At 39.1% G+C, this 24,674-nt stretch overlaps 1 protein-coding gene across 1 annotated transcript in view; it reads right to left on the bottom strand.

The window, feature by feature from the left end:
- The window catches only part of CAND1 (cullin associated and neddylation dissociated 1), a 28,305-nt gene extending 5,905 nt beyond the window's left edge, over positions 1-22,400 (bottom strand). Inside the window, exons 1-10 of the mRNA XM_065048464.1 lie at positions 22,106-22,400; positions 17,947-18,090; positions 8,468-8,622; positions 6,553-6,676; positions 5,881-6,137; positions 5,691-5,796; positions 4,784-4,929; positions 3,430-3,722; positions 2,598-2,739; positions 469-1,962 (exon numbers count right to left, since the gene is read on the bottom strand). Coding sequence (XP_064904536.1) covers positions 469-1,962; positions 2,598-2,739; positions 3,430-3,722; positions 4,784-4,929; positions 5,691-5,796; positions 5,881-6,137; positions 6,553-6,676; positions 8,468-8,622; positions 17,947-18,090; positions 22,106-22,173 — 2,929 coding nt within the window. The 5' untranslated portion in view covers positions 22,174-22,400. The remainder of the gene's footprint in view (positions 1-468; positions 1,963-2,597; positions 2,740-3,429; positions 3,723-4,783; positions 4,930-5,690; positions 5,797-5,880; positions 6,138-6,552; positions 6,677-8,467; positions 8,623-17,946; positions 18,091-22,105) is intronic.
- Positions 22,401-24,674: the final 2,274 nt, after the last annotated feature.

Below are 24,674 nucleotides of genomic sequence, written 5' to 3' on the forward strand. Positions count from 1 at the left end.
CTTTTAGGCAAACACAAATGAAGAAAATATGTCAATATTTTTGATATGAAAGTGATTAACGAATTATCCAAAACGGTACTTCCTAATCTTTAAATATTCCAGAATTCTATCTGAAAATTAGGAATGCTTTAATTTACATCAAAATGTCAACATATTGCAACTAGTTTGTAAAGTAGTGCTGCTCCCTTGTCACCCATGCTCCTTCCCCTTTAAGTCTGTAACTCTTAGGTAAACACATCATTAATTGAAGTGCCACAGTCTGAAAGCAGAACATAAAATTAATTCACGTTATGTATGACTAACTTCTAATAAAAATGGAACCATCTAAGCTTCACATGGTTGGAGTGAAGGAAACTGAAGTTTCAAGAGTATCACAAAACTTAAGCAAATAATTTGCAAAACTAAGTCCATTTATTAATAGATAGCATAAGGCCGTTTGTAATATGTACCTGAGGTACTACTACTCACCCGATGCCAAGTATCCCTTGAGCCGTGGAAGCAGAGTCTCTGGGTCTATTAACGTAAGCTTGCCCAAGCACTCAGCAACAACATTCCTTGTACCCTCTTCTGCACATTCACAGTGTTTCAGGAGTAAGGCCCAGATGTTCTCAACATATGGTTTGAGACCAACGACTGATGCAGAGCTAATTATTTCTTTCAAGGAATGAAGAAGGAGGTATTGCCTCTTCGGCTGACTGGTTATTTCTTGTAAGACAAATGGCAGATACTCAGGAAGATTGCCAACACTAATACTGCCTAATGCATAAGATGCTGCCGATTTGACTTCTTCACTAGGAGAAGAGAAAGCTTCTAGTATTACAGACTTCAGCTCAATTTGTCCACTTAAGTCAATGTGATGCCCAACTTCCCCAAGAGAAAGCAAAGCCAAAAGCCGAATGGAATCCGTGGACCTGGAGTTCTTGACATCTTGAATGAACTGACCTACAACAGCTGGTCCTTCCTTAGGGCAGGCTCGAGTAAGTGCAGCAACACATTTGGCAATGGAATAATAAGACTGCTTGTGAGTAAGTGCTGTGCTCTGTGAGTACACTGGACCCGTTAACATGCGCAGTAAGTCCATATATCCTAAATTATTTGTAGCAGTCACAACCAAAGCTTGGAAAAATTCTAGCATGGCACTAAGTGCTCCACCCTGAAGTAGAGGGGATCTCACCAGCCCAATAAGTTCATTGAGAATGGACCCACTAATCTTTGACAGGGAGGAAGGATATACTTTAGCCAGCGTTGTCAGAAAACTGATGGCCATCTGTGATACATGCATATCACTTTCACTAATAAGAGGTGGAAGCTCATCCAGGACAGCATCAATCATGGCAGCTGTCAAGCTGTCACTGTAATTCTTTATTAAAATATCTAGAGCAGAAAGAGTGCCTAGTTTCAAAGCTCGTTGGTTCTTTCTCAAAAAAGAAGCAAGAATGGGAACTCCTTCCCCAAGGATTGGTCTCAAATCTATCTTCAAAGGAGAACCAGCAATCAATGTCATGGCCTTCACTGTAGTCAAACGAGTGATCTCGTTCTTCAGTCTCTCTAGGAAGATCTGAAGTGTACTAGGTAGGTCTGTGCCTAGGCTGTCACCAAGGCTACAAATTATTTGACCCATGCAAGATATTGCCCTTTCTTTCACCTCCTGATCAATGTCAGCAGCCTTTAATCTCTTGATTGTACAAGTAAACAAATCTTTGATGTAAGGAGAAGCATCAAAGGAAGAAGGCTGGTCTAAAGGACGAATGACTTTCACAAGTTGTTGGGTAACCAAAAGTGCCTCTGATGTTATCTTGTAAAACAGGTCTCCAACACAAGCTACAACGGGAGGTACCAATGCTTGAACATGAGGATGGAAGACCTGAGGAGAATGATTGCAGAGGATCACATACAAACAGGACAAAGCATCTATCTTCAGATTAGAAGAACTCGATTTGTCATTCAGAGAAAAAATTATTCCTGGAAGAAAAAAAAAACAACAACACAATGTATTTTCAGGATAGGTATTTATACTCTGTTAGAACACTTCAGAATCTCTGAAAGAAGGCAGCTTTACTCAGTTTATGTTTTCCTGCTTCCAGCCTTTCTTGAATGCTCCAAGCCCCTTTCACCTTTTTGTTCAATCAGATTTCAAACTTCTTCTACGCAGAGGACATGGGCCTTTGGATGGTTTGCAATGTATTTTCTTAATTATAATAGGATTCTGAACCTTTAACTTTTCCAAACTTACTTTTCCTTTTTACTTCAAAATTCTACATTTTAGGTCCCAAAAGCTAAAATATGGACAATATTTCACTCTGAGATGAGAAAGAAGGCAGTTTGATCTTGCAATTAAGAAGCACATTAACTCTTTTTCTAGATATAGAGGGAAAAAAAAAAAAATCTCAGAGCCAACCCTTGTTTTCAAGATTAATGAAAATACCTTACTAAAATATTTATATGGATCTACAGAGTAGCTGATGATTTTGCCAGTTTCTTTAAATAGAAGCAACACTTCAAAGCGTTTGCAAAAAGCACAGTCAAGATTTAAAGATTTCAAAACTTCATATCCAATTTACTAATAAATCTTTAAGTTAATAATATGTTTCTCATACCTGGTACAAGTACAGGAACATGTTGTGTTAGGGCTCCAGGCAATACATTCACTAGCTCAGTCAGCATGTTAAAGCAACACTGACGAGTCTTCACACTTTTCTCCTTCATCTGTTTGTGCAAGGCTTTAACTATGTTGGGGACCTGCAATCATCAGACATCTGTTAATTGATTCAGTAGCTGACATTTCTTTCATCTATGAGCACTGGGGAGGATATAAAGAAAAATGTGTGTCCCCACCCCTCTGATTTCTCTACAGAACTAGGGAAGTTATAAACACAGGGAAATGAAGATTCAAAAGAACTGCTATCCAAAAAAATAAATAGTAATTTAACTTTAAAAGGTGAAAAGAAACAAAACAAAACTAGATTTGTATTAATAAAACTGGAGAGAGCAACAATTGAAAAGTCATCCAAATAATTCACTTCCGAAGTTTTTCAGTGCTACCCTTTTTATTCTGCAAACAAAATCCATTGCAGCAAATCAAGTTTTATCTCGATCATTATAGCTTACGTCTTGCATTATGGAGTGCACAAAAGAACTATTTTACTTTGGTAATTTAGCTAAGCCACATAGGACATGCAACTTCTACAGGTGACAGCAAACAATTAAAGTCAGATAAGTACATTTGCATGAGTTCATAATTTCAGTTTCTAAGACTGCTTCACTCTTCTGGGCCAGTTTACCTGGCTTGCTCTCTATCTTACTACTACGGTAACAAATTGTAGTGTGTGTGAAGAAAGCATGATATAGCATATTTCAAGAACTACCATTATGAAAAGGGCACAACTTCAGTGCGTCTTCTCAAAAATAATAAAAATCTTGACAAATAACCTGACTCTGAAGCATTGTCAAAGGTGTCTCTCCTTGTTCCATTGCATCAGGGTCACAAAGCCAACTTTGCACAGGTCGAGTTTGTTTTAAAAGAGAAAGATACGCATGAAAAACATCTGCTTTAACATTCTCTTCACGTTCTTTGAATCTGGCTATTAACGCAGGAGATACAGTTTTGTAGAATTCTGGAAGCATTTCATGTCGCGTGCTAACCACAGCATCCAGACATTTAGCAGCCGCACGCCTCACTTTCCAGCTCATGTCATCATCGTCACTATATTCATCGTCACTCCCTTCAAAAATAAATTATGCATATGTTCAAGTCTAGACAATCAAAGCATCAAGTTTTACTTTAAACAGTTATTAATAATAAAAACACATTAGGTTCTTTGTGTAAGGCACACCAAAGAAATAGGTTCAGAAGTATGTTAAAAACCACACACACAAAACCTTCTAAACTGCCTAAATCGTAAGGTTAACTATTTTCTCTGCCAATTTTTTCATGCTAGTCTTACACAGGTATTAATTTAAAATGCAAAAGGGACAAGGCAGTTCCCAGCACATTTACAGCCTGACTACTGATTTAAAGCATATTGCTCTTTATTCACAACACAAACAACAATGCAGCAACAATTACTAGCTGATCAAGATTCAACAAATTGTTTTGTTTCTTTCTAGGAGCAAATCAAGCCATATCCTGCCCCCCAAACTGACAACAAAAAATACACAATTAGGAATACAAATTGACTTTCTAAGCACTAAAGCAACAACTATACAGCTCATTCACTTTTAAAGTAATGAGAATGTTAGACTCTGGGTTCAGCTAACTTGTGCACCCAAGTTTTCACAAACCTTACATGTGGCAAGATATTGCAATCATATTAACAATACCTTACAGATTTCAGTCTAAAACATTTTTTATCCTACAAAAATAATACTGAGTGTTTTGTAATTTTCAATCTATTCTGATTTTATGAATTAGATAACAATATATTACAGTGGAAAGTAGTAATAAGCCTTTCCTGTGCTGAATGTGTATTTTCAATTCACTAATTTGTGTTCTTCTCACTTTAGTTATATCATCCTACATGATTCTGCCTTCTTCCACCTTTCAAGTATTTTAAAATATTTGTTTTGTACTTTATGTTTACCATTAGAATATTTCTCTCCAGCAACATCCTATAGTTTTATTCCAAGAAGTTCATAAGTAATATTAAAACCAGTAGAAAAATGAATACAAAAGCATACAAGTCATTCAAATGCTGGTATTTAGTAGCAATACCACCCATATCAATTTTCTCTGATGACTGCAGGTTCACAAGCTCTTCCCCTCCCTTAAATCAAGAGAATATACCTTGATCATCATCATCACCACCATCAGCATCCATTGCATTTTCATCTTCATCTTCATCATCATAATTGTAGTTAGGATCATAGGTAAGATATTTAAGACAAATGTTTATAATAGTAGATACATGAGGATAAACTTCTTTAGGACATCTGCATAATACAAAATCAATGACAAATTACCTGGATGAATTAAAATCTTTCTAAAAGACTTCTTGCCACATACTGTACTCTATCCAAACCATTACAGAAATTCAAAAAGGAAGTTCAGAAAGAACAAAGCTACTATAATATCACAGAATCATTTTGGTTGGAAGAGACCCTCAAGATCATCACGTCCAACCCTAACCTAAATCTAGCACTAAACCGTGTTCCTAAGAACCTCATCTATCTGTCTTTTAAACATCTCCAGGGATGGTGACTCCACCACTTCCCTGGGCAGCCTGTTACAATGCCTGACAACCCCTTCCATGAAGAAATGGGTCCTAATATCCAACCTGAACCTTCCCTGGCACAACTTGAGGCCATTTCCTCTTGTCCTATCACTTGCTACTCAGGAGAAGAAACCAAAATCCTCCATGCTACAATGTGAGTGGATCTGCTAGACTGGAAGGGTGCACAGGACCAAGACATGCCTTTGGATATTGATTTGTCTTCACTATTGGACAACAAATATTATCAGAGTACTTCTCCCCTCCTGTTTGCATACGTAGCAATGGCACAGTAGAAAGTTTCTGAAGTACAGACATGACACACAGCTTAACAGTTAAAGTTACAAAATAGAGTGATAGGAACAGTTCCAGCTCAAAGCTTGCAAAAATATACCAAGGAGACTGTCTCTTGACAGCTTACAACCAAATAGCACACTATTAGATCTTAAGAAAACCTGAAATAGGTACTGAAGAATAACTTACCTCCTAACAAAGGATTCAAAGGCTTGAATGCAATATTCTCTTAGTTCATCATCATCTACATTACAAAACTTTACAACCAAAGGAATTATTTTCTCAAGATATTCACCTGGTAAGAGAAAAAAAATTAGCAAAGTAATTACTCTCATCTAAAAACTTCTACAGTTACGGATAATTTATATATTTTTCTTACCTATTCTGTGACCCGCTTGCCTACTGATAGCAGCAATACATTGTATATAGGTCCTAGTTGTTGACATGGAATCATTTTTAGACAGCTCTGTCAACAGATGTTCAATGAGGTCAACAAAAACCATATTGCCACAACTCATAACCAGGTGACCAAGAGCAATGATGGTTCTTTTCCTCACAGCAAGTCTGGGGCTAGTCAGCTGGGGGAGCAGACAGGTCAGAATTGAAGGATGGAAGTTAACAAGCAGTCCTCCTTGCCTTAAAACAGACAAAACACAAACTCAAACCAATTGAATCTACATAACTTTGTTCACATACTGCACAACAATTCCCTTAAATATTCCCAAACCACCACCAAGATTCCAATTAAGTCTAAGCTTTTGGAACTTATAAAAACAAGTAATGAGTTTAAAATACAACCTCACAGCAACAAACATTAAAATAAGCTTAAAAATACAGTTCTCAGAAGATTAGACAAAGCAACTGATCTATCACTCAACTGATCTTCAATACATTCACTTTTTTTTTAAATATATGAAGTTTCACCTATACTTAACAGCTTATCATGTTATTTCACATAAATTAATTGAAATTTAACATTTGGAAAATTAAAGTTCACGCTTTAAGGAGTATTTATGAACATTCATCAGTGTTTTGGAAGCAGGATGTTTACCTGCTCAGCATATCAGCCATGATATCCAGTGCCTCCAGTTGAACAGACACATCTTCCTGCTTGGCTATAGCACTAGTAAGACGCCCTGTGATCTTTTTGCAAACATTAGCTGCTAATGCAGAACCTGAAAGTACAACAAAACCTCAACATCTTCATAATTTCAAATATACAGTTTTTAACACCAGCTGTCATGTTTGTGACTGTGGAAAACAACCTGATCTCAACATAAAGAAGCTTTTCCCACCCAACAAAACAAGCTTGAACAGCCAGTTTGTTTGCTAATGTAACATACACTCTCCATTAGAGCTGCAAGACTACCTACGTAGAAACATACTGAGAAGGAAGACTTTTTAATTGTCCCATAAGGTATAAACAACAGAAAGGACACTGCTTTTGGCAGGGCAAGCAATGCTAAATGAAAGCCAAGACAAGTCTAGTGCAATAAACAGAAGGTCTATAGGTAAAAATAAAGGAATAACTAAAAATGTAAGGGGAAGCACAGAAGTAGCTAGAGTCACCTCTAAAGAGCAGCTGTATAATGAAACAGCAAAACAAAATTATTTTGCACAAGAAATTACTTAAATAATAAGCACCTGAAATGCTGCCTAAACATTTGAGAAAGGAGAAAAAGAGGTATACCCAAAGTATTTTAAAATTCAACTAAAATTTCTTCATCACAACTCCATAGTTTCCTCTTCCCCCAACTGTCTAATGCTGTTCAGGATAATTATAAGAAGATAAGAAACTCATGTCATAGTAGGAGCTACTCAATGGCTAGTGCTCATCTTCATTTCTATTAAGTTTTTTTTAAGCACACTTTGGGGATTTTGATGTGAAATTAATAACATTGCAACCTATATTAAATATAGTTCACATATATTTATGGCTTATTCTTAACTATATGACTAAAAATAAATATAACAATTAGACTGTCAAAGGAGTTACCACAGAGGCTAAGAAAAAAGACAACAATCTACGTTTGAGTTGAGAGCAAGAAATAACACCTAAGTTCCTTTTGTATCAGGAGTACTAATTATATTCAAAGATTTTGCTGGCTTTGTTTGAGCTCTACCTCCACCGCAAAAATCTCCTTTTTTTGTGTGTAGGCAAAGAAAATAATAAAAGCCTAAACTGATTTACTGATTTAGTTATTTCAAGTTTGCACATCTCACTACTGCTTGATACAAGCAAGACTTACATACAGACTTTCAATAAAGGATGTTAAAATCAGAGCTTTTTTTTTAATTTAAAAAACCTCAGTCTCTAAAAACTGCACTTCCAAAGCCTTTTTAATCATTTCTTTATTCTCATTCACATACTACACTATGGCATCTGGAAAGCACTTGAATAAAAAATTAATTCATCATTACCATCTCTTCTGGAGGAAAGAGTACTTTCATTTAAAACTGCAGGTAAGCATTTCAGTAATTTAGCAGGCAATTGTTAGAAACACAACGTACTTCCCAAAACACTTAACTAGAAACTGAGCCAAGAAATCAGATCATGAAAGAAAAATACCCAAGTTATAATCAATTTTAAAGTATGCTATCAATCAAAAAGCAAAATGAGATTTAGCTATTACTACAACCTAGAAATGTTCCACCAGACAATTATTAAAATAGGAGCTTTTCCACTAAATTTGTTACACTGAAGTTCATATACTATAAATTTGTTTTTCGCATTAATGCAATGCTTCAGTAAAAAAAAAGTGTTTAAACTAATAAAACACTGAAATACAGTCAGAGAAGAAGGAACTAAAAGGGTATTTGTGCCATACATTTCTCCTCTGATTGAAATTAGTTCCAATGTTAAATGAACTGAATCCTCTTCACTAAAAGACCCAGCTTTTGCCTTTTTTCTTTTAACTAGAAATGAAATTATAAAACTACAGAGTCTTGAGTACAAAATGCCTTACCACTGGAAGCTGGGGGGAGTTCTCCAATCACAGTTTTAAGGCCAATGCTTGAAATGTCACGTAACTGTTCTTTATCTGAAAGCATGTTTGTACAGAGGGTATCTACAATGGTCTCCACTTGATACTCCTTCACTTTACTCACCAAAGGGCCAAGGCTGTATAAACAGAAGAAAAGTATTAAATCCACAATGTTAAATAAAATGCCTCATTTTACTTCAGTATTTTGCATCCACGTCACAAACTTAAGGTTGGTTTTGGTAGCAATATAAAGCAGAATTTTAAAATGCGAAAACCTTCATCTGGTTGGGCTAATAACCTATCTCCAAAAATCTAGTAACAAAATACTGGTTTAGGACAGTTTTTTATCTAGTGATGGAAATGGGTTTTGCATGACTGTTCTGCTTCAGCCTCAAAACCAGAGTCTCTCTTACACCTTACTTAACACCAAGATTTATAATAAAAATCAACTACCCAGAACCATCAGTTCATCTGCTTGACCATCAGTGCCAGCTTAGTTCACAGACAAGCAACCTTCTTACTTACTGCATCTTTATTCTACACAAAGCTCGGGTTTACACTCAGACACATTCTATAGCTTAAAGTGCCTTCCTTAATATAATAGGAGGCAAATAGTAAAATAAAAACCAATGACATGTCATGCCCTCCTTCAGGCAGACTCCAAGCACCTCTATGCACACAGCACATAGTAAAATTTCCTTTCTTTCCCAGGAAATGTTTTTGGCCACTTCAATGGTTTTGAGGATTATAACAATCTTGTACTCGTCAAATGCTCTCATTTGTTCAAAATACTGAAACCATAGATGTCCCAATAAAGTCTAGTTCATTGCTATGGGCTACAGCATCGTTCAGTCTTCCTAGCCCCATAATCAACATTCAGCATCTCTCCTTTGCTAATGTTCTGTTCCAAAAGGGAAGTTACACAAAAAAGACAAGCCTACCAAAAACCTCCATAAGAACTCGGAGAACTTACTCTTTCTCCTACTAACCCTCCCACTTCTCTCTCTGAATGTGCTAATCTAGTTTCTCCCTATTTTTAAAACATCTGCTTTCAGACAAAGCATCTCAGAAATGGGAAATTAATTTTGAAAGACTTTAAATTACCAAATCTTTTAAATCTAATTCAACTCCCTCAAATATACTACATTAACAACGAACACATCAAATTCTGATGAAGGAGTATTGTAAGATGTGTTATAGGCATTCCTACCATGTTCTATCAAAAAACAGTACAGTCAGCCCACACATACAGTAACTACTCTGAAAGCCATAGCTCCCTTGTTTTGTCAGCTTCTGCTCTCTGCATGTTGATCTTGCCAACTACTCTCTTTAATTCTCTCTGGTGACACCCATAATATTACTATCCAATCAAGAAAACTTGCTTACTAATGAGATATCAGCACTAGGGGTGAGATGCAACATGAAGCTGAAGTTCTACCAAGCTTAGGTTCTGCACCAACCCTGACAAAAGTGAGGGCAGGAGAACAAGGACCTGTGTGCAACAGCCTCAGAGCAGAAAACACAATGACTTGAGGCAAGAATGACTACAGCAGCAGTAAGGACCATCTACAGAAAATGTGAGAATCATGAACTAGAAGTGTTGCCAACAACAGAACTAACAGACACACAGATGTATCTCCAGGAAACTACTACTATTTTCTCATTCCTTCTGAATTAAAGGGGTGACGGGTAGCATCTCCTACTGCAACTGCAGAGCCAAGCGTTATGAATCAGAAGTCATAGGTGTTGCTGTGGCTTACAAGGAAGGGTCCAAATCTTGTATCTGTCCTTCAGCATTGTACACAATGTACACAGACAACCTCTCTACAAATCAGAACTATAAAACCAAAATATGTGGAAATCAATGTATGAGGCAATGTAAAATAAAAAAGAGCACCTGAAAGTCAATCACAAACTGATTATGTTAAGACTACATTAGAATGTAATGCCTCCGTATAAACTTTAGTTTCTTCCATACTGAACTTTAATTCTCTATACATCTGCTTTTCATTAAAATGGATTCTAGCAAAGCTACATGAGACTAAAAGGATCTCTGTAGGATTAGTAAATACTAATTTTTGAGAGCTGAAGTCAAACTGAAACCCTGAAGGAAAAAAAAAAAAAAAAACAAATTAATTTTTTATCAAAATAAGACTAAAATCAAGAAAGCAAAATTTAAATTTTCAAATATACACCACTATTCACTACAAGTATGTCAGACTTTTGAGACTGAAATGATTTAAGACTGTATGGTCATGATCTTATTGAAACATCAGAAGTTTTACAGGCAGCTTAGTGATTACAGTGCGGGAAAGAAATATTTTTGTTTTATCTCATAAGATTTTGAAAATTATTCTGAATTAAGAGCAAGTTTCATATCAAAATAAGCACAGGCATTAAGTCAACTGCACAGAACTCAGGGGGAAGGGAACAGGTGGGAAATCACATATAGGTAAGCAGAAATTCTGTCCAAGCTAGCACAATACTAAGCTCTCAATTAAGACTATTATTCTGAAATAAGATAGTCCAAAATCCAAACGAAGTCACGCCACTCAGATAAAAACTTGCTTTACACTTTATTACTTAGATAATCTAATTCCCATATTACTGTATTACAGAAACCCACAAGTGTTTTTAGATAGAAAAACCACTCTTGAGTCTTCACAATCTAAAGGATCGTTCCTTTCTCAATTTATATGTACTGAGAGACAAGCACACAATGTACAAGGTAACAAGCAAAACAGTTTTTCTTGTTTTACTGGAAATGGCTGTGGAGTTTAACTCTCCAAGAAAACAGCTGGATCCTGGGGTCACTACCAGCTAATAAAACTGTCAGCCAGGCAGCTGCAAGGGAAGGAAAGGCTCGAGGCTGTGGCATCCAACATAGAGGCACTGAAGTTAGTTTGGAAGCTTAGTACTTACTGTATTTGCTAAGAATGACAGCAAGGCAGCCCCACTTTTACTACCTTGCTGGTACTGGTGAGGAAAAAGACAAACTCCTGCATTGCTTTAGCAGTGAAGATCAGAGGATGTGGAGCTTAATTTCAAAGTGTTGTTAACACAGAAATGTTATCTTGTATTAATTTCACTTGTTGACCTACACTTGTTTTTTATTATCTCACTGGTTTTTAACGTGACTTGGCACCTTGGACCATATTGAATTAACTTCTGAACATATAGTCGACCCTGACAATAAATTTGTTCATTTTGAACTAGTTGCTTCTGGACAGAGCTATTGTCCTTTCAAGTGGGCATAGGGAAAAAAGGATTAACAGTCTGATCAAACACAGTTTAGAAGCACCTACGGGGTAAATCCAAACCCACATTTTTCAAGTTCCTCTGAAACTCTGTGTTCTGTCTCAGAGCATCAAGTCTTCCATTTCTCCTGCCACAAAGGCTACTAAATTAAACTCAAAAGTTCCCCACACCTTTCACACTTTCTGCCTTAGAAGTCGTCTCAGTCATTCCAAAACCACCCCTCTCTACCAAACAGCTCACACCACAGGATAACTGTAGACTCTCAACAATTATTGTTCCACACACTATGGTCACTCATTTTCCCTGCTCCTGAAAAAAGACAGACAAGAAAGACAGTGTTCCAACAGCTCCCCTACACACAGCTATTGGGAGGAAGCTATGCTGGAGGACTTGGCTCAGATTCAGAAGACTACAAGCCAGTAAACCAGCTGGACTCAAAGGACCTTCATTCTTGGACAGCTAGCAGACATGGCTCTATACAGTAGGACAAAACCAAAATACATCTTTCACCCCCAAACCTCTTGTAGGTACCCCACTGCTGCTATCCTTCTTTCCCAGGTCCAAGAACTCACAGTGACAACAGCTAATTATCATAAAAAATGCGAAAGGAAGCAGGCAAGTGCAAACTGAAGGAGGACACAGAGAAAGGAGGTATATCTATTATATAATATAAAGCAAGCCCTTTGCATTCAATATGATAGTAACCAGAATAATGTTCAAAGTTCTGGCAATAATGGTCTGTCACCATCCTGGGCAAATTTTTGAGCCTCTCTTTCAATGCTATACTCACAATGCCTCACATCACAAACTCAGACCAGTGTTTGCACTTGAGGCACAGCATTTAGACTAACACCCAGGAATATGCAATTCCAAAGGCAAAAATATCTACTGCGTTCCATGCCTTCCTTCACAAACTGTGACCTGCTTGGTTTCCTTCTCTCCTTAATGACCACCACCCTACTCAGATGATAAAACCTGCTGAAAATAATGGCAATTTGCAAAGAAAAAAAAAAAAAAAAGCAAAGACAAAACATATTTACCAAAACCATGCACTGAAGTATGACATACAACTCAGTTTTGTTAATGCACAGAACTTGGAACTAATTTGACATCCGTCAAATTATGCCACAGACATCTGAAATTGATGCATTATGATCACCATAATGTCACAAAATCAAGATTGCAATTTACTCATTTTGCACAGTATTTTACAGCAATACACAGATATCTTAAAAATAACTACACAAAAACAACTTTGGTACATTTCTAGAAGATACTGCATCCAGATGATCTCAAGAGAACTGTTAATTGAGATGCTGGCTGGTATCTGACAAAAGGCATAAAAAGAAGCCCTTTAAGTGCACAGAAACGAGACATAATGGAATAGTTTATCACTTGCTTCAGCAGATACACTTACTCCTGCAGAAATGAAGAACTCTGACAGAGCACCTAAAATCAGACAAACCTCAGGCCCTAATCTGGCCTAACCCTTTCACGTAGGAAAAGAGCACTGTACTGGAATCTTTAGATTCCAGGAAACCACCTCCACATCTACTCAGCCCTGAGAGCAGGGATTTAGAGGACCATATCCACAACCTAATCTGGTCGTTTTACTGCTTCAATCATGTTAAATGAATACTGCAATCTTATTAAAATAACTCTTGGACACTGATACTGGTAAAGAGCTTTTACCTCCAACAGATACATTCCTAATAAATTTGTACACAAGCATCTGCCAACACACCAAGTAGTATCTCCCAGACTCAAATACATCAAGCCATCCATGACTGCATTCCTAGCAGTTGAAACATTTTCTCCAGTTGCACAAAAAGCTCACAGTTTTCTCCACAACTTGACTTCACTCTCAGCCAGGCTTCACAATGTTTCATTGACACATCACTAGCTTCTCTTCAAATACACACCACTGCCAGTGAGCAGCTACCCACAGCATTGTTGCACTCTTCTACTCTTGGTGCATAATAAATTGTTTTGCAAGTGACACAAGCACAAACCACCTAGAACAGAAACATTAAGATAAACTGGTCACAAATTATTCGCTAAGGTCAAAAGCTCATTCAGCTGCCTATGGAAATAAACAGCAACTATAACACAGTCTCCTTCAAGTTACATACATCCGAAAATAAAAATAGTATATATAGCTCCTTATTAGGAAGAGGAACACCAACTCATAAGCAATTATAGTCTCAAACTGGCATATTTCAATGGCTATCAAATAAGCACATTTACTTACAGGGAAGAGTTAAAATTCACAAATGGAAAAAAGAAAATTATTCAAATCACCAGTATACAGTGATGTGCAGCACTGTTATTACCACAGCATCCAAAAGGCTTTAAAGCTGCTGAACCGGATCTGCCACACAACAGCCAGTGTGTGCATCATCCTGTTCACACTAATGACTCACACTCCCAGCATGAAGTTGGGTTCCCTGTATTGAACTACTGCCCAGAGTAGTCACTGATAAATGCAGACAAACTACAGGATCACAGGGGAAGAATAACTGTAAGTACTTACTTTAATCCCCCTTTTTTCATATATATATATATGTGTGTGTGCATATGTGGATAGGGATGTGCGTGCGCACATGCATTTGGGTTTTTACAGGTTTCAGGAAACATTCCACAGCAGCAACAAGACAAATTCCTTAGTATTGTTTTAAATGTCAGAGTATCAAACCATAGATAACTGCTCAAAATGAGCAGCAGTTGATCCTTAAACTGTAATTCTGAACATACGAAAGCATTAGTGTGTAATTTGGGCCAGCAAAACAGTCCATTCAACACAACATCTATGCTTAGACAAACCACACTGCTTGTCTAATCCAGATGCACATACTCTTGGATAGAGCTACAGGCAGTACCACTATTATCACCATACAGTGCACAGGGTACCACGCTGGACTACACGAACAGCCTTAAGCTACGAATATGCTGTAAGAAAATCCAACATTTTCTACATTGGCTGACTGTAGAACAGTCTGTGACTATCAGAGCAAAAATCTCCTCCTCCAGAAAAAATGCAGTCAACAAGAATACATTTAAAATTTTACATGCTCTGAAGAAAAAAAAAGGTGAACAACCTGCAGCTACTGACCTAGTTTACGTCTACTGCCTGAAATAACAGAAGCTTGACAAACACACTCCTTTCCTTTCTGTAGGGTCAAAGCTTAAAACAAGTTGTCTTCTACTCCAAGAGTACTAAGGCAGTACATTAATTTTCATTTTTATTCAGAAATGAACTATACAATTATCTTGCAAGGTAGCTACCCAAATATCCATGAACTCTCAACCTGACTTTTAGTAACCAAATAACTTTTTTTTATCCTGTCCAAAATCAGTATAATGTAACTGACAGGATCAAGAACAAAAATCAGTAGCATGCTTTGAAGAGATAAGAAACAAGCTCATCAGCATTTAACAAATACAGTTCTTCCTACCCAAATGCAAAAATCAAACAGCAGACAAGGCAAAACCAGGAACACTGCTTACTTGCTGCTAGACTTGCCTAAGAATAAATGATGCATTAAGGCTGCTGCAAGTTGTTTTAAATCTGCGCTGTTCAGTGACCTCAAGAATCAAATCTTGAAAGAGTGATTCTCCTTCAAGAGATTCTTACCTGCTTAAGGAGTGGTCACAGTTCACAGTTTGCCGTTCACAGTGTTTCCATTGATCTACCTGTAGAGGAAACTCCCCTAACAAACTGCAAATCTCTGCTCCCTTTCTCAAGGAAAGAACTGTCTCAAACACAGATTTAGAGGTACATAGGGTTGTCTTAAAACCTTTTTCTATGAGAGAGGGAATCTATACTTAAATGGGTCAAGTGCCAGTTCGATGAAAACTCCTGCTGAAAGTTCATCAGAGCATTTAAATTAATAGAGAGATCTAAACACAGTGTACACTTTCCTCAGCTGAAAGTGTCAGCAAATCTGTAACACAAATACACAAGAACAGCACTACAAAATATTTAAAAACCAAAACATCAAGAAAAATATGCTGGCTGAATTTAACTTCCCAATGAATCAGGCTTACACCCAGTGCTGTAGTAGATGGAAGACTTCAAATCAGCTTGAACTGCCTCAGAAAAACTATCACTTAATAGTGCTCAACCTCTCCCATCCTTCACCCCCACTACTGTTTCTACCGATGCTCACCTGACTGCAAGACAGCACTAAGCCAGAAGAAAACCGAGAACCCAAACCAGTCTACAACAAAACCAGATGAGCAACAGTGCAAGGAAAGGGACAAGGAGGGCAAGAACAGCAGCGCAGATACTGGCAATATAGTGAGTGTAAAGCTGCCTTAAGAAGACTCCTTTAGGGTGGAGGGGGCTTTTTTGTCCCCAAAGCTCATCTGCAAGTGACTGGGATGCCAAAAATAACCTGATACATTAAAGAATGCATGCATTCAAAATTAATGTCCACAATTTCTCAGAAAACTTTTCAATTATGTTTCTTGTCCTGTTACAGTAAATTTAACACTGTTCTTCAATGTTATTTGGATTTCTCAAAAAGACTGCAAACTTTATATAGATCCTGTAATTTTAATTAAATCCAAGAACTTTATCAGTATGTCAAAGTAAACTTTAAAAATAGAAGAATGGTTAGTAACAAAAGAACATGGCACATTCACATGTGCACATACACAGGCAGCCATCTATTTTCTCATTCTCTTCCCCTTACAATCCTTCTTACATGTTTTAATATACATAACGTGTAATTTAGGTCCAAAATTCTAACACTGTTTCAAAGAATGTGTTATATAAGCTGTGCCTATGTGCATAAATCTAAACTTCAGGATAACTTTAGGATGTACATTAAAGATGAACACTGCTTGTACACTGCAACATAACTTTTCCACAAAATGCTATTTCATACAAAGAAAATTCTAAGCCTGAGCCAAGTTTTATAATAATCTACTGTTCTGATTGAGTACAAGCAATCTGTTTCAAAGCCATAAAACTTAACTGTACCACAAGGAACTCTGACATTTCAGAAGTTTGAATTAAAAATAAACATGATGCTTTGTGTTGTTTGTTAAAAAAAAAAGGCAATGGGGGAAGACATTTTAACAACACTGTAAGCCTGGTAAGAGCAATGAAAAAGTAGTGACAATTATATTACTATTCTGTTAATATTGAAGTTTTGCTTGAAACTTGCTATTCCTACTCTAGTTTCTCTGTGCAAGGTTTTGGTTACTGTCACTCAAAATATCTCAGACACTGAAGCAAGCACTGCTTCTAAGTACATAAGAAGATGTACACACAGGTTTTAATTTTCTGCTTTGTTAGTCTGATAGGGCAAACTGTAAAGAATAACAAGCTGAAACAAACTGTCCCAAGCTCTTCTGTAGCAATGTTATTTCGATCCAGGTCTGATGGAACATTTATTATAGATGGAATATTTAAAGAAAAAAACCCCTGAGCTGATGAACAAGAAACACTGTCAGGAATACTAGAAGCTTCTTAACAGAGAGGCTCTCCTTCAAGGGCATAAAAGGATTCAGAAAGGCCAAGAAAAACAAAAGAAAAAAGTAATAATAATATAGTTTCACTTCAAAGGGTGCTCTGGAAAAAACACACTACCTGTAAAGTTAAATAGTGGAAGAGAGGGCACTGAATCAACAGAAGCCTCTAAAACACAAGTAACTGTACCCTGACCCCATAAAACATTTACAGTTCCTGTAAAGCACGTAAAACCATTAACACCGTACTTTGAATGTTAGTGAAGAAGTAAGTTACATATTTTATAACTAAAAACATATGTTTATCATTTCAGGTTTTTATTTCTGCTTGAAAACTACTACAATATTACAATTCTTCCCCTGCACATCATCTACCTTCTCACAGTCACATATGAATGAGGCAACTACCAATGAATTATAATCTTTTAAAATCTATTTTGCATTCAAGAATTACCACCAAAGAACAACCATGTCATTCACATATTTTAAGCAAGGACTGCATGCACTATATGTCACGTGAAACCCCAAATGTTAATCCACAATGTCAACAGAAGATAGTTCTGTAAGAAACCACAATCAAGGCAGGTTACCTACAAGTACAATGGTTCCTTTGTGGACATAAATTGCACAATTATTTTGTGTAACAGGGGTCCTTTAAGTTTTTCAACACTGCTTTATGTTAAGCCATTAAACAATTCTTTTCACCATAAGAAAAGTATACCTACCATTTGACAGCTAAGTTTTGCACTTCACCATTTTTATCTTCCAGTAATTTCAAAATCATCTTCACCACCTTTCTTTCACTGTCATCATCCAGTTTGATTGAATCTTTCTGTAGTTCTGTCATCAAGTCATTAGTAGCCATAAACCTGACAAAAGATAATAACATAATTATTTCTAAAAGGATACAGGTTATTCACAGTGCTCAAGATTCAAGATCCTCAGTTTCCACCATTTGTTATCAAATGAATCATATTTACCTTTGGATTACCATTACCTGTTTTGTGATGCAAGTAGCATTTATTTTAGTTGTTGAATAAAAAAAGAGACAATTTGTATTTTAAAATAATAATAACTTTTAGTTAGGTCATCATCCTTCCCTCATGAAGACAGCTACACACTTGACTTCCATAGTTTACATTCTATTCCAAATTATCTCTACAAAGTAAAACTGACGCTTACATGGATTTTAAGTAGTCCTTTCATCAGCTATGCTGATGTTGTAAAAAAACAAGATTTTTTTTTTTTCAGAAAGTAATCCCTGCTCCAAGTTTATTTTAAAACAACTTTTAAACAAGAATAAGGACGTAGAGTTTCTCAAACATTTTCCCACAAAATTAACAAAAGCTAATCATTAATGGAGAAACATAAGTGAAGCTACATTTTGTTTTCATTTACTTCCCCTGTACAGACTACTTTCTTTGTAGTCCAGACAATGGCCAACAAATTTATCTAGCCCTTAATCTGGCATGCCACATTAAAGACCAAGATTAATTATTGAGAGATCAAGCAAATAAAATCATCTTTCATGTCAATTAATTTATTGTTCAATAACAGTCGTATCCCCAATATAAGAACACACTGAGAAATTACTTTCCAAAAATATTGCTTTTATGCCTTTTGTTTCTTTTCCTTCTGAAGTCTGTTTTCCAATCTGTTCTTCTTTTGTAACAGTCCTCTCTTCTGAGAAGTAACACAGATGTATTACTCAATTACAAATCCCATGGGCTTCAGTCCCAGTGCCAACCCTCCTTCAAAGCCCCAGACAAAAATGGTTTGTAATTAAACAGTTAAGGTTGACATTAGGATTTCAGGCACATCAGCATTAAGCAGGCATCACTTAAGCTCAGATCATACTTGGAAAGTTTTCTCTACAGCCTGACATGCTAGATACTTCTTTTATTGCAAATGAAAGCCAAGACTCTGCATAATCTTAATATGCATCACAAACACCAGATGCCTGCCCTCATATAATGGACCTCAACTTGTCCTGTCTTTTAATTCCACTCTAATAGTCTCAAGGTGTTTCTAAGATAGGACCTCACTCATTTTTCATTCACTCCAACAGTCCCACTCAAACAAGTCTGTAATCTGACAGAAACCAGAGGGCATATAAACAGATGATGAATGAAAAGACCATCAGCTTTTAAGAAGAGCAAGGAAAAAAGCTACTTTAAGTAGATGGACAGATAGGATGGGAATAAGGATATATACAAAGCCACACTGTACCAGAACATTTAAAACTGTCTCCGTGTTACTGCTATATTTACCTTCTTTTCTTAAACCTTCTTAATAACCTCCCTGCACTTCCTCAGTCAATAGCTCCCACTTCCTAGCCTTACCAATTCACATGCACTCATCACCTACTTGTGACAAGCTCCTAAACGAAGCAGAGCTTATGCATCCTCAGTGCATCAGCAGCTTCTTCACTCAACTCCAACTGAGGAGTCCTCCTGACAGACTCCACCATTAAAAAAAAAACCCAACCCAAACCCCATTATCGCACAGGGTGGCCTCCCAACTTCAGTTTCAAGTAGCTGGTATTTAGAAACATTGGTTTGAGTAGTTTAGATGTGGCCTTTAGTCACAACTGCTTCCTCCTCAGGCATATCAAAGGTTACCTGGTGCAAAGCACCAGCATGTCAGCAGCTCCTCATATCTTACACTCAGAGTAGTCATTCTCCTCCGCCAGTGAGAACACTACTTCTCCCACAGCCATATAGTAAACTGCCACCTTATATTACTGCCCACTTCAGAATTTAAATCTGAATTTCCGGACGATAAATGCTACAAACATTTGCATCAGAGAAGTCCGTTTATCCCTAAAAAGGAGGATTAAAATTTACAGTAAAATGCATCCTTGAACTGTGGTTTATACTCAGCTCCCTGATATCAATAAATCATCTACACTGTACCTCTTCAAATATAAATGATCTAAGAATAAATGCACTTACAATTACTAGTACTAAACACTATTTTACCTATTATGCAAATAAATTATACACGTAAAGTTCCGTAAAATGTGTTATTGCATAACAGCCAGTTTGTAAAGGTGTATCATCAATCATTTTTATGGTTTGTAATGTCAGATATTTACCCATGCAAAGATTTTTTTTAATACTTGAGAATTCCAAAGTTGTTCAAAGCTCCCAGAACATGTAAATTCTAAAGTGTGCTCTCCTAAAGCAACTACAAAAAAAAGTGTTAACTACATGTAGCTGGGGAAAAAAGTGTTTGCTACAACTGCATTTGACAGATGTGACCTTTCCTTTTCAGGCAAAGTTTTAAACTCATCAAAATCGATATTTAGTCTCAAATTCATGAGAATGTTTTGTAAGCCATCCTCCCCATAAGCACAAAATGCAAAGCTCCCTCAACCACATAAACAAATTAGCATAACAAAAATTAAAAATCTTCCATAAAATGTTTGAACTGATTTTTAGTACAGTCTAAATAAACATGGCAATTCTGGACTGTCTCTTTTTAGACTAATCAATATTTTTTTCTACGCCAAAATTTCTAGTCTAAATTCTCAAGCTAATATCATGCTACCAAAATCTAAAAGAAATCAATATAAAAAACCCCAATAAATTTATCATATCTGTGTCCAGTGCTACAACTGTTTGCCAAAAGCAAACAAGAGTATTCAAAATCAAACTCTATTGTTACTTAATCATCACCTCTATTTTCCTTCAGATTTTTATATATTAACAAAACACCTGTTTGGATGTCAGTGTGTTCTTTAACTATAAACTAAGCACTGTAATGCTGCAGCAAAGCATCAAAACCTAAGGGTATTTTATGCCTTTTCCCTGTCTGTATTAATGTACCCTCTATGACAAATAAAGGCTTCAAAGGTGAATTTCTGGTGGGACACAATACAAAGAAATGTAACTATTTTTAACATAACACTTTGCTAGAACTACCGTGTAAGTGTATAACCTCTGCTGTTTTTTACTCACTTACTTGTACCATTTCATTTTCTGACACCCAAATGTTTGCAGTTTATCTGCTATTAATTTATTACAAAGCAAGCAAATATTCCAATAAAAAGTAGTGTTCTTGTGAGAGATCCTAAGCTCAAAATTACTTATACCTGTCCCTGTAAGTCTTAACTGCACTTCTCTCTGGATGCACAGACGTTTAGAGGCAGTACGAAATTGTGCGAGGAGTACAAGTCTACGAGAGTCTACAAGATGCAGCATCCATGAAGCATGTGCATTTAGTACGCCCCAGCCCGCTGTGCTGGGTGGTCCTCCCTGCGCCCATTCGCAAAATCACAGGATCCCTGTTTTTTTAAGGTTAGGCAGGAACCCCAGGAGGTCATCTGGTCTACATCCCCTGCTCGAAGCAGGGTCAGCTACCGCAGTTTGCTCAGGGCTCCGTCCATTCGGCTTCTGAGCATCTGTGAGGACGGAAATTGAACCCTTAACCTCCTGCCCGGCCTAACCCCACGCGGTCCAGCAACCTGACGGCCGCTCGGCTCCTCCCGGTTGCCTGCGATCTCTGCCCAACGACGCGTGGAGGCCGCGGCTTTCCGGGCACTGCCGTGTCCCGTCCTTCCCAAGCGGCGAGAAGCGGCGCCCCCCTCCCGGGAACTTTCTGCCCCGGGGAACAGCAGATTCGCGCCCAGCCCCGCAAGGGCGGCCTCTCCCACCGCGAGAGGCAGCGCGGCGGGCACAGCCCAGGCCCTGCTGGGCGCCGCAGGCCTCCCCGCCGCCGGGCACCTGCGGCCGCCCTGTCAGCTGCGGCGCCAGGCCCGGAGCCGGCGCGGAGGCAGCCGTGGGGGGCAGGGCGGCGCGGGGCCCGGGGCCGGCGAGAGCGGCGGCGGGGAGGGGGTGGCGGGGCGGCGGAGGGCGCGGGGGGAGTGGCCGCGGCTCCCACCTGAAGTCCTTGTCGCTGGATGTCATCTTCTCCAGAAGGTTGGAGATGTGGTACGAGGCGCTCGCCATGTTGACGGACCTGGCCGGGGGAGGGGAGGGAGAGGAGGAGTGAAGGAGGAGGCGGCGTCTTCCCGGCCTCGCCGGCTCCACTTCGCCCGCTGCTGGGGACGGCGCTCGGCGAGCCGAGCCGAAGCCGGAGCCGAGGGCGGCGGGGAAGGCGGGCGGGCGGGCGGTCGCTCCGCCGCCTCCTGCGGCTGACACGGCGGGAGGGGCGGGGAGGCGGGCGGGCAGCCGCTCGCGCTCGGCGCCGGGTCAAAGGTCGGGAGGGGCCCCCTCGCGCTGCCGGCGCTCCTGATTGGCTCTGCGAGCGGGCGAGAGGTACCCGCGGGCCTGTGACGCCAGAGCGTACGTGGCGCAGAGCGTGCGCGGGAAGTTTAGGCCGCCGTTGGAAAGTGGCGGGAGGAAGGGGGAGGCGGCGGGGAGGTTGACGAGGACCACGATTCCCAGCGTGCATCGCGCCCGCGTCCCGTCCGCCGCCATTGGCGATGCACGCCGGGGCGTGTAGTTGAGGGGGACGGCGGGGCCTCCGCGGCGCGGTGCCCGCTGGGTTGTGGAGCCTCGTTTTGGTGCCAGGCCGGAGCGCCAATGAGTGGGACGTGGTGACTGTTGGTGTCCCCGAGGGTGGGACGCGACTGCGCCCGGCGCATCTTGAGGGACAGCGAGCTGAAAGGGAGTCACATAATCACAGAATGTTTGGCATTGGAAGGGACCTCGAAGGATCATTTAGTCCAATCCCCCTGCCGGAGCAGGAACACCTAGATGAGGTTACACAGGAAGGTGTCCAGGTGGGTTTTGAATGTCCCCAGAGCAGGAGACTCCACAACCTCCCTGGGCAGCCTGTTCCAGTGTTCTGTCACCCTCACTGAGAAGAAGTTTCTTCTCAAATTTAAGTGGAACCTCCTGTATTCCAGTTTGTACTCATTGCCCCTTGTCCTATCATTGGTTGTGACCAAGAAGAGCCTGGCTCCATCCCTGTGACACTCACCCTTTACATATTTATAAACATTAATGAGGTCACCTCTCAGTCTCTTCCAAGCTAAAGAGACCTAAGTCTTCAACAGTGCTCCGAGTGTCTGTCCGTTCCTTGTGTGGGGCACAGAATATGGTGCTTTTTTATTTGCACCGTGGCCATTACAAACCCATGACCTACCTTGGTGTCACAGGGGCTGCAGCTTCCGTTCAGGCTCTGTCAAGTGTGTGCAGTGGATCCCGTCATGGCTGAGTGTGCTCTGAAAATGTCTGATGGAAGCCAAAAGTGGTGATGTGGAAGTTAACTTTCTTGGTAGATAAAGGCATGTTTCTATGGCTCATGGTTGCATAAAGGAGCTTTAAAATGTGGTTGTGAGTGTTTTCAGAGGTCTTGGAAGCCAAAGAGCACATTTTAGAGAATGTTTTTTTTCTTTTTTTTGCTAACTTCATGACTGTTAATGTCATTACATTTCTGAGCTCAACCCATGATGCATGGGCAGATGGTATGAAGTGGTAGGTGAACTGAAAAAATACTTCCAGATGTTATAATCTTCTTAAGATTCATATTAAAACATGAGAATGTTAAGTAGCCTTAATCCTTCTCAGTTAGATGTGTGTACAGCAAAACTCCTAAAGAAATGCTTTTTGATCCATTTATGTATGCATTAAAAAAAATGTGAACTAAAAATAAACTTTTGTCATTTATTAGATGCAGCTTGCAGGCAGCCTTGCACAGCAGCTGACGGAAAGCATGTGCTCTTAACTCAGTCGGTAGAGAGAAATCGTATCTCGCTGCTGTAGCCTGTCACCCAGCCACAGTGTATAAACAACTGTTTTGGAAGATACCCCTGCTGTTAATTGTCTGGCTGCTGTGTTGGAAAGAGCTTAATATGTACTGATCTCACTCCCTAGAGCGGTTTGGTGGTGCAGCAAAATGATGGACGGCAACGTGGTGTTGGATTGGTGAGGCCTGAGGTAGGGATGGAATAAGGAAGATGGGAGTAGTCAGGAGGAGGGGGGTGGGTGTCCTAAGGAGAAATGAGGGAACATCAGTATGGGTGGAGAAAATGCTGTGAGAGGAAACACTCAGAGGAGAGCTGGCCCATTGCTGCCTGATTTTCAAGTAGGCCATTCACTCCTTTGATTTGGGAATACTTAATTTAGAGGTTACCTTTAGAGGGAAATTCCTTCCTCCATTTTGCGTGAATGCTTGTGTTGGATATTCAGGGAAGCCAGCTGGCACAATACAGGTGAAGGCAGACTCAGCCTTGACTTGGTTGTTATAGCTGAAAATGGTTTATGACATCTGAATTGTATACCACACACAGAAAAATTGTGTAGCTCCCCTTTGAAGTACTGAGACATAAAAAGTTGAAGTATCAGTGTTTGACATTGGGCACATTGATTCATATTTTGCCATGTGAACTTTAGCACTATTCTAAATTATTTTGGTGACCGTGACTTTTGAGCATCTTACAGTTTCCAGGAACAATTTGTTTCTGAAATGTCAGTGTCACATTATCAGTTATCGCATACTATGG

The sequence above is a fragment of the Columba livia genome, chromosome 1, assembly GCF_036013475.1.
Source record: "Columba livia isolate bColLiv1 breed racing homer chromosome 1, bColLiv1.pat.W.v2, whole genome shotgun sequence".
Taxonomy (NCBI): domain Eukaryota; kingdom Metazoa; phylum Chordata; class Aves; order Columbiformes; family Columbidae; genus Columba; species Columba livia.